The 13,471-nt window shown below is 39.0% G+C and overlaps 2 protein-coding genes across 2 annotated transcripts; one reads left to right on the top strand and one right to left on the bottom strand.

Annotated features, from left to right (window-relative positions):
• Window positions 1-309: 309 nt before the first annotated feature.
• Window positions 310-8,893, top strand: eps8l1a (EPS8 signaling adaptor L1a). The gene is made up of 14 exons (XM_067571217.1): window positions 310-503; window positions 1,376-1,493; window positions 1,655-1,713; window positions 2,775-2,907; window positions 4,052-4,140; window positions 4,230-4,304; window positions 4,385-4,533; window positions 4,630-4,836; window positions 5,088-5,196; window positions 5,300-5,440; window positions 5,538-5,685; window positions 6,256-6,418; window positions 7,096-7,228; window positions 7,670-8,893. Exons 2-14 carry the CDS (start codon window positions 1,376-1,378, stop codon window positions 7,754-7,756), a joined length of 1,611 nt encoding a protein of 536 aa, XP_067427318.1. The 5' UTR covers window positions 310-503; the 3' UTR covers window positions 7,757-8,893.
• Window positions 8,894-8,985: 92 nt separating this feature from the next.
• On the bottom strand, window positions 8,986-12,194 carry nme4 (NME/NM23 nucleoside diphosphate kinase 4). Its single transcript, XM_067571222.1, has 5 exons — window positions 11,969-12,194; window positions 10,907-11,037; window positions 10,712-10,813; window positions 10,199-10,311; window positions 8,986-10,062 (listed from the first exon to the last, which is right to left on the bottom strand). The coding sequence occupies exons 1-5, from the start codon at window positions 12,105-12,107 to the stop codon at window positions 9,942-9,944; spliced, it is 606 nt and encodes a 201-aa protein (XP_067427323.1). The 5' UTR covers window positions 12,108-12,194; the 3' UTR covers window positions 8,986-9,941.
• Between the last annotated feature and the right edge of the window lie 1,277 nt (window positions 12,195-13,471).

Below are 13,471 nucleotides of genomic sequence, written 5' to 3'. Positions count from 1 at the left end.
CTTTGACATCTTTGCATTTAAATCTTTAATTATTACCTATTCAAACTTTTAATTACCTTGGTCTCTGTCAAGCCTTATCTTGGCACATGTTTTGTTATTGTAGTCTCAAACGAAACTTAATTTTACAGACTTTGTGGAGGTGGAGAGTTTGAGGTAGACTGCATTACATTTCTGGAATAGCATGTGTTGCAGATCACATTAGCCCCTTGGCACAAGCTACAGGCAGTTGTTGATAGAAGTGGCTGTCATAAGGAAGGAGAAGCTCACAAAGATGCAGTCAGAAGAATGGGAGGGAGGGAGCGTGTGTGTGTGTGTATCAGAAAGTCAGAGGAGAGTGAAAGCAACACAGATTAGCTGCGAAAGGAAAGCCAGACTCGTTTTTCTCGTTTCTGCATATCTCAAGAAGGTGGGACGGACTCGTGTAAACAGCTTAGCTCAGTGCACATACAGCTCTGCATGAGGATTGGTTTCTGAAACTTGGATTTAAACACTCTAACCAAAAGGTAAAGTGATTAATCTAGACTGCATGTCTTAACTTAAATAGTGTGTGTGTGTTTTGTATGTGAAAGAGAGAGGGAGAGAGAGGGAGAGAGAGAAAGAGAGAGAGAGATACACCTGTCAGATGACGGGCAGCTGCCTTGTGTCAATAATATGTTGCTGAGTGGAGACTTGGAAGCAGCTTCACTTCATCTTGATACATTAGAATATTTATTACTTTGGCGTTACACATTGTGCATTTTATGAGAAACTGAACTAGTTTATGCAGTATAAACTGATTCATCAGTAGATTGGAAGAGGAGGAAGAATTACATGAGGGAGAAAGGCAGGAAGATGAGCAGAAGAGATGTAAAACATTACACTATGTTTGCATGGCAGAAACTTGTGATGAACTGACAGTGTCTCTATTAAGTTTTGGTGGTTGTGTCATCTGCATGCTATGCATCTGCTGACAGTGGTTTTTCCTGTAGTGTGTATCGGTCACTTACAGTGAGTATGCACACTAAATACTCAGCATTCCTACAATCAACTCGTGGAATGTGGCAATATCAAGCACTCATTTGTCATTTTGTATGATGTCTAGACAAAGTTGAGAGGACCATGTTTTAAACAGTCGGATAAAGTTTATAAAAAGTTTTAAGCAAAAAAAAGCAAAGTAACGAGCAAAACTTATATATCATAGTCAAATAATAATGAGAAAAGGTATTACTAGTATAAAAGTTCCCAAAGAACATGAAATTAGGTGTTGGAAACATCACAGAAAGGTGATACACCGGTAAACATTTTTCGGGCAAAAGTTTTATAGTACCTAAACATTATTCCCTATTCTATGTATAGGCTATGTTTAATTTTACTCTGTTTGATCCTCACACAACAGATGTCTGGACCACCTCCTCCAGTGGTCCCTAGAAAGCCTTCAGGCGTCCGAGTCATGATAACTCCAGAGGAGCAGCTTCCTCCTGGTGGCCTACCCACCTACACAGATTTTAACAAAGGTAAAATTATCTGCCTAATACTAAATGATCTAAATGATCTGTGTACATGTTCGATTGTGTTATGTGTACTGTTGCCATGAAAATGTCTTTTTCTTCCTCTGCATGTACAGCTGACCTAATAATTTAGTTTGTATCACTAACCTTGTTCTTCCTCTGCTCAGAGAAAGGTGCCAGTGCAGAGCCAAACGACACATCTCTACTGAATGCAGAGAGAGAAGTGGTATGTGCTTGCAGATATCATTTAGATTTTCCTTTTTATATATGTGGGTCAGTAGGTTTAAGAATACAGCTTACAAATAAACAATAAGATCTTAAAGTCAAAGGAGACGGCGATTTATGTGGTCCCATAAAGTTTATGTCAGTAAACACATCAAGACCCAGACCATTGTCTATTGTCTACTGATCAAAATAAAAAAGAAATGTAACATTTTCAATGTATATATATACATAAAACTGAACTTTTGCTTACTGATCTTATAGATTTTTGAGGCAGGCTTAGTGTGGGAGGTGTAGAGCCAAGAGATTATTTAATATGTCTCTATATTTACCGAAGGAAAACACCTTCAGTGACCTTTGTATTGAATTTTGAATGAATATAGAGCTTTGAAATATGTACATGTTAAACATATAAGGAATAAGAAATTCAGAATATAAAAAGAAATATTTATACAGAATTAAAATATCATTTTAGACATTTAGTTAACTATTCTATGATTGGTGACATTACAATGAACCACTAATGGTGCTGCAATGGCCATAAAATCCTGTTAGAGAGGATTATCACAGATATGAAGATGAGAGATGATCATGAGATGATTTTTATTTTAGTTTGAGTAGGCCAAGTCTACATCATCAGCTGAGTTTGACTAATAGTTACAATATACTGAAATCCAGTGATACAGCCCTGCAGTAAATAGTGAAGGTTACAGTGTTCAGTTTGTTTGTTGAGACAGTGTGAGGTGTCAATTCAGCTGGTAATGGTTATATTTGAGGCTGTAATTTGTGGTGATGCTGTTGTATAAGATTCATGTGGTGATAGTGTTCCTAGGCAGACAAAATAATAGAAACACACAACATAGAGGATTATATAGAAATCAATGCCTCTTTCACAGTCTCAAATTGTGAACAGTTTAAGCATAATGAATGTAAAATATATGCTACCTTTCATGTTAGTGCAACTCCTTGTATGTTGTTGAACTGACCAGCATTATGAATTATTAACTTATTGAAACAATTTCTGTAAGTCTCTTTAAGTCACTGTATGTGTCAAACCTTCATCAGGAGATTATGAACCACTGTTTTGATGATGTGGAGCGATTCATGGTGCGCTTGCAGCAGACAGCCGAGGCCCAGAGTGTTCTCGACCAAAGGCAGAAGAAGAGCAGGAAGAGCAAGAAGAAGGAGAACCAAGATGGTGAGAACTGATATCCTTTTATACCATCCTTTTGACTAAGTACTGGTGTCATAGTTACACAACGATATCAAGATAAAAGACATACCTTTCAAAGCATCTGCTCTAATCAAGGTAACTGTTTGTGCATGAATAACGCAGCTTGAACAGGCCTTCAGAAATGAAGCAGTCAGAGGTTTGAGGCTATTTGGAGGTGCTTGGTGACTGCAGGGGAAGATTGAAACAGATAAATCTTGGTAGCAGATTGGAGAATGCTGGCTAAGGCTGCAGAAGAAGAGTATAGAGACAGGAAACTCGAGACAATAGTAGTATCGACACTATTTTACAAGATGAAAGCGGGTCAACAGGCAGGTTGCCAAAAATGTTTCAGATAATTCAGAAGACTGTTTCCTGCAGTAAGCGTAACAAGAAAACTTTGTAGTGAAGCACTGAAGCTTTAAATGTATCTTCAGATCGAAGATAAATTAGATTTCTGAGTGGCTGTCTCTGTTCCACTGTGATATCAAGATTAGTAAAGAGAAAAGTGATAAGATTTGGCTCTCAGGCCTGATCTTTCTATGTATATTGCTGTTTCTTCACCACTAGAAACTACAAATTGTCAATAGGTGTGAATGGGAGTTATACTGTTTGTCCCTTATCTGTGTACGCCCTGTGTTGGCCTGGCAACATGACTGGGTGTTTCCTAGGTTTCTGGCTAGTGCATGCTGGGATAGGTGTGACCCTATATAACAATTAAGACAATTAATGTATTCATAAAGAAATAGAGGACAAATTTTATTAGTCACTACCACTGGCTTTGTCTAGTAGGCGAGGACTGGCGGGAACAAGCTAGAACAAGCATTCCTCTCCACACCTAGACACATTTTCAACAATGGAAGTTTCTATTATTTCTATTTTCTACAATTCCTTCCACTCATAAAGTGTTAAATACTTAGTTAACTTGCACTTGGCAGCTTGCATATCACTCTATATGATCAAAAAGCACTTAACAAATGATACTGTACATTTAAGTATGTCAAGTTTGAAAATTGAAAGCAAGACCAACATCAACATGGATTGTATTGTGGGTATAATGTGTCTGTGTTTTATATGTATACTGTATTGGGTCGTTTTGGTTGTAGCTGCGATTGTGCTCTTCTGTTTGCAGATGATTTGTTGACCATGAAAGCCTGTCCTCCATCAGAGGAAGAATTCGTGGACCTCTTTCAGAAAATCAAATACTCCCTCAGTCTGCTGGTGAGATTAGCTCTCTTGTAACGTAATGAAAACTGAGAATAGCTTTTGAGTGTTTAGAATGGTATGATCTAATTTCCTGGTTTATATAGGACCGTCTCAAGTCATCCATCTCAGAGCCTGACGCGCCGGAGCTGCTGCATCACGTCTTTGCGCCTCTTAGACTGGTGAGTCTCTCTAAATGTTTCAATCTCTCTCTCTCTCTCTCTCTGTGTGATGCTGACTGTAGTGACTGCCTCTTTCACAGATGGTGAAAACCACTGGAGGGCCAGCATTAGGTGCAACAGTTGTCAGTCCCGCTCTGACCACTGGTGCCGTTTCACTTCTCCAGGAGCATCTAACTGAAGAGGAAAAAGAGCTCTGGGCTTCATTAGGGCCTAACTGGACTTCACACTGGTCTGTGTGTTTATGTATGTGTGTATAAATCTCTGTTTTGGAATGTGTGTGTGTGTGTCATGTTGCTCTAACAAACCCTCTCGCCATCTCTCCCAGTTCACAGCTTAGTGTGTCTGTTCCTCCATACTCACCTGTCTTCCTGGATGGATGGAAGCCTCATATGTTTGACTCAAATGGCCAGCCTTTGGAAGATCCCATCGAGTCACAACACAAACAGGATGCCGTCAGAGAAAGCAGGGCGGCGCAAACTCTACATGACCGAGCTCGACAGACAGCAGTGGGACCTGAAGGCACCGATGAAGTGTAAGACTGTAGAGATGCTCTTTTTACAATATGTAGCTCAGTATGGAAAGTTATGCTAAATGAGGAGTGGGAGCACAAATTCCAGTAATATTTGTAACGGCTGCAATTAACAGTATTTTGCCAAATAAAATCTGTCTGGAGGCTATTAAGAGGGTAACTCACTTGGACATCTCTCATCAGAGATTACAATAACTGATATGTGATAACTTTGTCAAATCTGTTGTTTTTTTTAAACATTATTTCTATTTCAGAGAAGGAAATGGGCTCCCACCAGAGGGTGAGAGACTTTTCTGCTGCAGTTATGATTTTGTGGCTAGAAACAGCAGTGAACTCTCAGTGCTTCAAGGAGAAACACTAGAGGTACAACTTCATAATCAGAATTACAGATGGTGACTGACTCGTAAAGGTACATTCTTGGAATATGTCACTACATTTGAATGATCTGTGTCTTATCTTTCTTTAGGTCATTGAGTCATCAAAGCGATGGTGGAAGTGTCGGAATCGCTTTGACCAGATAGGATTTGTTCCCTTTAACATCTTGGAGCCTCTGTCAGCTCTGAATAATACTGGGAGAGAAAGCCCAGTGGCACGCAGAGAGTCAAAGGTAAAAGTATGGACCTGATGTTAAAAACTTCACACACTGAGCTTTTTTGTCTCGTGTCATCTTACAGTTTTTACTCATTTCTGCTTTTCCACAACAGAAGGTGCCTCTTACTCCTCAGTCAAAGTACTTCTCATATGCTCCGCCGAGCCCAGTTGGGACCAGTCCTACAGCTACAAGCCCAAAAATGCGACCTCAGAGTATGGTTTTACCATCTACAGCAATGCACGGAGAAGACGATGACCGAGGTAACATACCCATACATGTTAAGTGTGAGCTCAGCTATGATAGCAAATCATGTGTACAGCCATAGGAGGGGCTTGTTAGTTAGAATATCAAGTGAGATCGCAAACATAACTATTGGCTTCTTGTATACAACTTCTTGGAGTTTGCAACCCATAAACATGAATGAACGAAATAAGCAATTTGCTCAATCAACACACTTATTTTTTAATACGTTAAGAGCATGTTGAGAGTAGAATATTTCAGCATGTAACAGCAGAAGAAGTATGATATTATAAGAAATATACATATAAGAAATATAAATGAAATGTATCATATGTGGAAGCAAGGATTACACATGCACAGGTGTAATAGAAGGCAGGTGTAATCTTTTGTTGAACATTATTGTCTGTATAGAGCTAACTGGACATAAACAGATCTCTGACTATGTGGTGCATCTAAAAATCTTTAGAAATTTAGTCATAAACCTTCATGAACATGTATCACATTTAAATGCAAAACAACCCAGACTCAGACTCACCATGCTTTATACCGTACCGGTTTATATGCAAATGATGTTGTGTGTGTTTCTGCAGTGCTGATAATGAATGATGAGCTTCTTCAGCGGCTGGCTGGTAAAAGAAGCTCGGGCCGTCCTCTGGTGGTCCCCCGCACAGCTGACACTTCTAGTCCATTGAACTACCACTCACCGCCTGCCGAGGTGGAGGCCTGGCTCACTGCCAAGGGCTTCAGTCAGCAGTGAGTATGCACAGTGGCAGCTCAGGCAGTTTCCAGAAACCTCACTCAGAACAAGACCTGTTTCTAGAAACTATTTATTCATTTATAGCCACATCCACTTGTCTTCTGCTGAAGTAGTTTTAATTTAACAAATGAAAATGACTGAAGAGCATCATGACCTATACCAGGCAATTTAAAATAAGAAGTAGATTTTTATTGGTCAAGTGGAGAAGCACTGTCTTGCCTTCAGTGTGTTGTATTCAGGTGCTTTTTGGACAAAGAGGTGCTAAAGAACAATGAAGAAAAAGTTATCTTCACACTTTATTGCAGTTTGCTGTACATGCTACACATGCAGCTTTCACAAGTACACTCCCTGATTTTGTTACAGTGCCCAATAGCGCCCTCAAATGTCAACATTTCCTCCCTGCTACTGTTTATATACTCAACTCTGAACTGAGTAGGGCTGGACTTGAACATAAACAGTGAGCTGGGAGGACATTTAGGAAACTTGATGGCACTAAATGCCACAGAAAATTTAAGAAGTCTAAAGAAGAGAAACTTAGTTTATTCCTATTTCAACAATTTCTATTTGACAAATATACTCCAGGTTACACTGTAATTGAACTTTTGACAATGAAAGCTCCATAAAATTGAACAGACACCAACACAGATTTTGTTGCTGCTCCCTCCTCTGTTAGGACAGTCCAGAGTCTGGGCATTTTAAATGGAGCGCAGCTTTTTTCCCTGAATAAGGAGGAGCTCCGCACTGTGTCACCGGAGGAAGGTGTAAGAGTTTACAGCCAAATAATGGTGCAGAAGGCCCTTCTCGAGGTTTGTTTGTCTGTCATCCTGGATGTAGGCTACTGTGTCTGTGTACATATGTGTATGTGTGTGTGTGTGTGTGTGTGTGGTTATGCTTGGGTTCATGTTTTCTGAGCCACTTATTTGCTCAGCCTTGGCTTATGCACCGACTTACGTACCACATTATTAGTGACCTACATTGACTGCAGAAATACACATTAGCTTCTTACCTCAGTGGTCACTGTGGGTAGATTTTGCAGTTGTTAATTGCTAGAGACTCTGATATTAAGGGGTGTGTTTTAATTTGACCTTCACTTCACAAACATCAGTTTAAAATATGACCATAAAGAGCTGTTAGTTCAGTGCAAAGGTCATCTTCAAATGACAGAGTCAAAATAATGGACTAAGCCAGTTGGGAAACTTCTTTCATCTGCAAAAAAGGAAAATTTCTTTGATATTTTTCTTCCTCAGGATGTGCGCAAAGCCACAGAACTGGAGACGGTGATGGAGAAGCAAAAGCTGAAGATTGACCTGAAATCAGAGAGTGAGGTGGTGTGATAGAGCGATCTAACATCCACTGATGCAGACGTGGCATCAAAGATCAGTGGACATAAATGTAATATTGCTTATACAAGCTGTTATATCTCTCATGTGCTACAGATTCATCAGCCAAAGCGAACTGTGTTTTGATTTCTAAGACAGAGACTTTAACCTCCTTGCCAGAGTTGACTAAAATTATCCTTTTGTTTGGTTTTCATCATACATTTAACAATGTGTAAGTATTTCTACTATCCACTGTTTAGCCAATACCTGAAACATGACATTAACCACAAGAAAGCAAGTGCTACAAATACGGACTAAGACTGCTTTTAGAGCTACAAGACCCATGAAATGAGCCTTCTGATAAACATGTTTATGACTCCACAGAACAGTCAGCTGTTGATTTACAGTTTTTATTGCTTGCACATCAACCTGTATTAAAAGAATGTTGCTTGTTGCAGCCGGATGCTGTTATTGACCAAATATATCATAAATATACAATTTGAGACCCGACTTTTTCTTTGATGTTCTCTGGAGACTAACATATTTAATGATTTTTCATTGTAATTCTGCACCGAATTACAATGAAAAATCATTAAATATGTTTATTATGATATAATGTGAAACAAGGAAACACAACATTGTCTGAAGGAATGTGTAGTTCTGTATCGTAGCTTTTGAGCTTGCAGCAACCATTACTTTCATATTCTGACATTGAGCAATTATATGGTTAAACTATGAATTCTCAAAAAAGATGGTCTAAATAAGTCATTTCATGTTTCATATTGAGTAAAACATAAAGACTCTGTATAAAGAAGCAAAAATATGTTTGATTTAAAGTCATTACAAGCAAGTGGCACTGAAGATGTCAACATATACAATCTGAATCACTCCCCTGCATCTAACAATAGCAGGTGGAGGTAAATCATCATCATTACCATCATCATGGAAAGCTGTGCAGGGCACAGCAACATGTTATATAAATACATTTTTACACTGGAAGCACCACCAAATTCTACAAAGAGGTCAGATCTAGTGTTAAGAGTGATAATTTGATTTTGGCTCAACAATTCACATTTCAGACAAATCCTTTTCTCAAGTTTTGTGCTTAACTTGAGACTGTTCAGCCTCATATTTCATTGTTCTGCTCCACAGTGGTTTTAAACAGAGGTAGGAGGATTACTTAACGATTTCAGTTACGCAGATTTACTCAAAGTAGAATAATTACACTTGAGGACATACTGTAGTCAAGTGAATGATTAACTTAGTTTCTTTATTAAATTGCTTTTCAATATTCATAAAAACAACACTACTACATAAAAATAGGATTGCAATCTCTTGAAAAATGTGTATTTTTTTTCTCTGTGGGAATAATGTTGATGAGAACAACTTCATCAGTCTGCTGGATCATGGTTGGTGAGCTGAGTGCAGGTTGTGTGTAACAGTTTGTATGTACAATAGAAGCTGTTCATGATCATCATACAGCAGAGCAGTTACAGATGGTGAAAGTCAGTTCTTACATTTTTACAGAATAGGCAATAAAGATTTGTTAAATAAAATTAGATTACACTGTGTCTATGTTGATTGGTAGCACTTCGATCTAACATTAAGTCAATTTTAACATAAAATCTGTTTAGACTCTCTCTAGCTATTTAGACTACTGTGCAAGATTTTGGGATAGAAGCCAGAATGCCTAATAAATAAACAAGCACACCAGATTTTAGCCATTTGTCAGAAGGACCTTGACATATTAGATGATTGTGAAATACATTCTGATGTCACATCTGCTTTGATCCACAAGCAATTCAAATATTTTAGTTGGAAATCAGGCACTGACATTTTCAACATCTGCCATGCATATTTCCACACTGCAGGTCAATGTTTTACACATATTGCATCCACTGCAGGGGACAGAAGGACAAATGATTATGATACACGTTTCATCCTGAGACCAAAAACCTGTTCAATGAAAGATGTAACAACATATACTTGCTAATGTAGCGTGAATTATAAAATCTCAGTGACATTTGTTTCAACAAAAAAATTTCATTGTAAGTGCACTTGCTGAGGTAAATTATTTGGCAGGAACTCTAAATCTTTTTCATTCGCTGTGGTCACATTGTCAGAGGAGACAGAGCTTTTGAGCAGCAGCAGGAGAAGAGGTAGTATTACTGATTCTCACTGCGTTCGACTCTCGGCGTCTTTACACCTCACAGGTGATGCTCTGGTCACAGCAATCCCAGTTCAGGAGCTCTTTTCCCTGAAACCACAGCTGGATTTCCCTCTGAGCGCCCTCCAATGAATCGCTGGCATGGACCACATTCCTTTAAATGACCAAAGCACATCATGATTTTACCTCCAAGACATAAAAATCACATGTAATAGGTGCATATCAAAAAGTTTATTGCTCAATCCTAAAACTTACTGTGGACATAATGAGATCAAATGACACCAGGTTACCTGCTGACATGAAAGCTGAAATCTCCTCTGACTGTGCCTGCCTGGGCCTCAGCTGGGTTGGTATGTCCCACCATCACACGTGATGTCTGGACTACATTGTGCCCTTCCCACACCTAAACAAGAATAAAACAACACACATATGAAAACAAGCTATTCAAGACTTGAAGATATTTGTAGCAGCTTTACACCCCAAACACTGTGTATTAGGTTTAAATCAGTAGCAGTCATTTTATAAAACACAAATGTCAATATGGGACCAATGAGAAAGGTGATGAAAATCACATAGAAACCATTATAAATCAATATATGCACATTATGACTAGTATGTGTTATATTTTCAAAGATAATAATTACATAGAGGTGATTTTTGCAAGAAAAATATAACTGTAATTCACTCATATTCAATAAAATCAGCTCATGGTGTGTGTAGGAGACAGCAGACATTGCTGATGCATGTGCCAGTCAGTGTAAAATAATGCAAAAGTAGAAATGATGAAAGTGAAGAGGCCTCACCATGACAACCACAGGACCTGAGGTCATGTAATGCAGCAGACTGGGATAGAAGGGCTTCTTCCTCAGTGCACAGTAGTGCTGAGACAGGAGATCCTCAGACACCTCCGCAACAGAGACAGCCACAGTTCAAATTAAACAAACAGAAAACTTGCACATTACAAACATTGCCAAACACATGATTTCTGACTTCTGTACCTGCAACATTTTCAGGCCAACCAGCTTGAATCCCCGCTGCTCAAAACGCCGAATGATTTGTCCAACAAGACGACGTTGAACTCCATCTGGCTTTACAGCTACAAGAGTCTGCTCCCTAACATCTGGAACACCTGGCGGTACAGACAGAAAAGATGCTGATGTTAACCATCATCCTCGCGTGCTGCCATATTAGTGACATTCAGGGAAGAGGACAAAAATTGACCTAAATTCAGCCACAGTACTACAAGGGAACACGCCTCTACTACACACACATTGAGCTCTGCTGATGTCAAACACGAACTATCTCTGTGAGCAGAACGAAACTTAACACATCAGATATTATATGTATTTGGTGTTAGTTGTAGTTTGGCAGCTGTGAACACAGCTGGCCGCTGTGAACACTCCAGGCACGAGCTAATGAATGACTGCATGCGATCAATTAAATACACACGTGACCCAACACGAGAGAACGTCACTCTACTGGTATTTCACATTAAGACTTTCTGTGCCAGTAAAGTCCAGCGAATCGTTAACGGGCTGGATGGAAGTTCAGTTTGAAGAAAAAGGTTCTGGTGTCGTACTGGACTGTTTCTGTGCGTTACCCATTACGCACGGGTGTGCGCAGATTTTGGCAGATTACGCACGCCGCAGGTCACCTTTTCTCCAGCATCGCTGCTACCAACATACACAATCATCATCATCATCATCACTATCTTCTGTGCCTCTAACCTAGTTCCAGTTCATGACCTCTTGAGTTTGGCAAGCAAATTTGTTTTCGAAATGGCCCCGTTAAAGTTGGAACAAATAAACGGTGCGCCTCGGAGGTAAAGTCGCCAAGACTTTGTGCAAATTATGTTAAACACATTAAATCTAAAGGAATATATTGTATTTCATCACCACATATTAAAAAGTGACAGTTTTCTTATGTCCTGGAAGAGTGCCATCTAGTCCTTCCACTCGAGTTTTCTTAAATGAGAACAAGTTGTTTGAAAGTGGTTGAAAGACTAAATGAAATGTACAAAAACAAAAATCGATTAAATACATTCTCTATAAGTCACTTACTTGATTTGCTCCTGTGCGCAGAAGCTCTGTGTCCTTTCAGCAGCGCGGTGGGAAACCCAAACAACAAACCTTTGGTGGTTTCTTGATTCCCTAAAGAAATCTGCTGGAGGATCCTCTTAAAAACGCACCGCTGCAACATGACCGTGTTTTGACGTGTGTTCAGTTCTGTCAGACACCACAGACAGAAGTCAACCCTTCTCAATCAAAACTCACGAGTCATCCCCCTCTCTGTCCCCCCGCACTGACTGTCTGAAACATGTTTAACTCCAGTGATGCCAGAGGTGTGTCTACTATTTCTCTTCTACTATTTGCTCCAACATTCACACTGAATTCAGAAATGTTTCATTTACAAACCTTTCTGGTTTATTTGTTGGATTTCTTTGAATAAACTTTTCCCAGAATCTCGTGGAGCATATTTCTATCTTCACTTTTCATTTTACTGCAGCCAGTAACAGTGGACTGGTGACTGTGAGTTTAAGAGCCAAACATGGATCCTGGAACTCAGTTCCTACAACTAGAGCCTTGAGATCATGATTTGAGTTTTACAGCATTTAAGGCGAGTGTTAACCATACTAAAATGACTAATAATGGCACAAGAACATTAGAAAGAAAAAGAAAAAAGAGGAAAGGAAGAAAAAGTCAAATAATGCAGATTCCAAGATACGAGGACTTTGTCCCTTTTGGATCTTTTTTAGATTCAGAACTGCTGGATCCTTCACTTCTCATTATGTAACTCAACAGCGTTTTGTTCATTCATTTTCCATGATAATTAAACTCTATAGTGGCAGTTTGTAAAGCAGACTCATATTTTTTGTCAAAGAATACATCGTACAGTTGAAGAAGGTTGAGTGAGTAGTATTTCCTGTGATGAATAAATTGATTTGGAGGTGTAAAATTGGTGGAATTCCCTTTAAAAGCACATTAATCTCTGGAAATGTTAGTGATTTCGTTACCTTTTAGGTTCATTTTCAATGCAAACAAAGTTCAATCAGCACTAAATGGAAACATAACATCTTACAATTATAATTATATACATACTTAAAAAACATCACTAGATATTTAGCAGCAAGATGAAATTTTAAGACAAAAATAAGTTCTAGTGAAAATAAGTCCAGCAATAAATCCAATTAGTTCTGTTCCTGTTGCAGCCCTGTAAGATGTAGTGAGTGACACAACCTTCCAGCCTGTTTTCTAATATCCAGCAATGACACAAACCTAAATGAGAAGCTAACAGCATAACTGAATAAGCATTTGCCTTCAGTATTTACACAGCAGCCATCTCCATTCAGTCTTGGTGATGCTTCAACATCTCAATATCTGAAATCCTGGACAGATGGAACCATCACACACGAATATTAAAGCTGTAACTCTGTACAAGATCATCCTACAGAAAAGATGATGGAACATCTGGTGTCGAGTTTGTGAAGTTTCACCTTGTTAATACTGTGAAGTTCTTCCTGTCTTCTGTATGCAGTGTCCTCACACAGCGTGTCACATGTGATA

This window comes from Thunnus thynnus, chromosome 17 (assembly GCF_963924715.1).
Source record: "Thunnus thynnus chromosome 17, fThuThy2.1, whole genome shotgun sequence".
NCBI lineage: Eukaryota > Metazoa > Chordata > Actinopteri > Scombriformes > Scombridae > Thunnus > Thunnus thynnus.
Note: the sequence above shows the minus strand (reverse complement) of the source record. Positions and strands in the feature narration are given on the sequence as shown.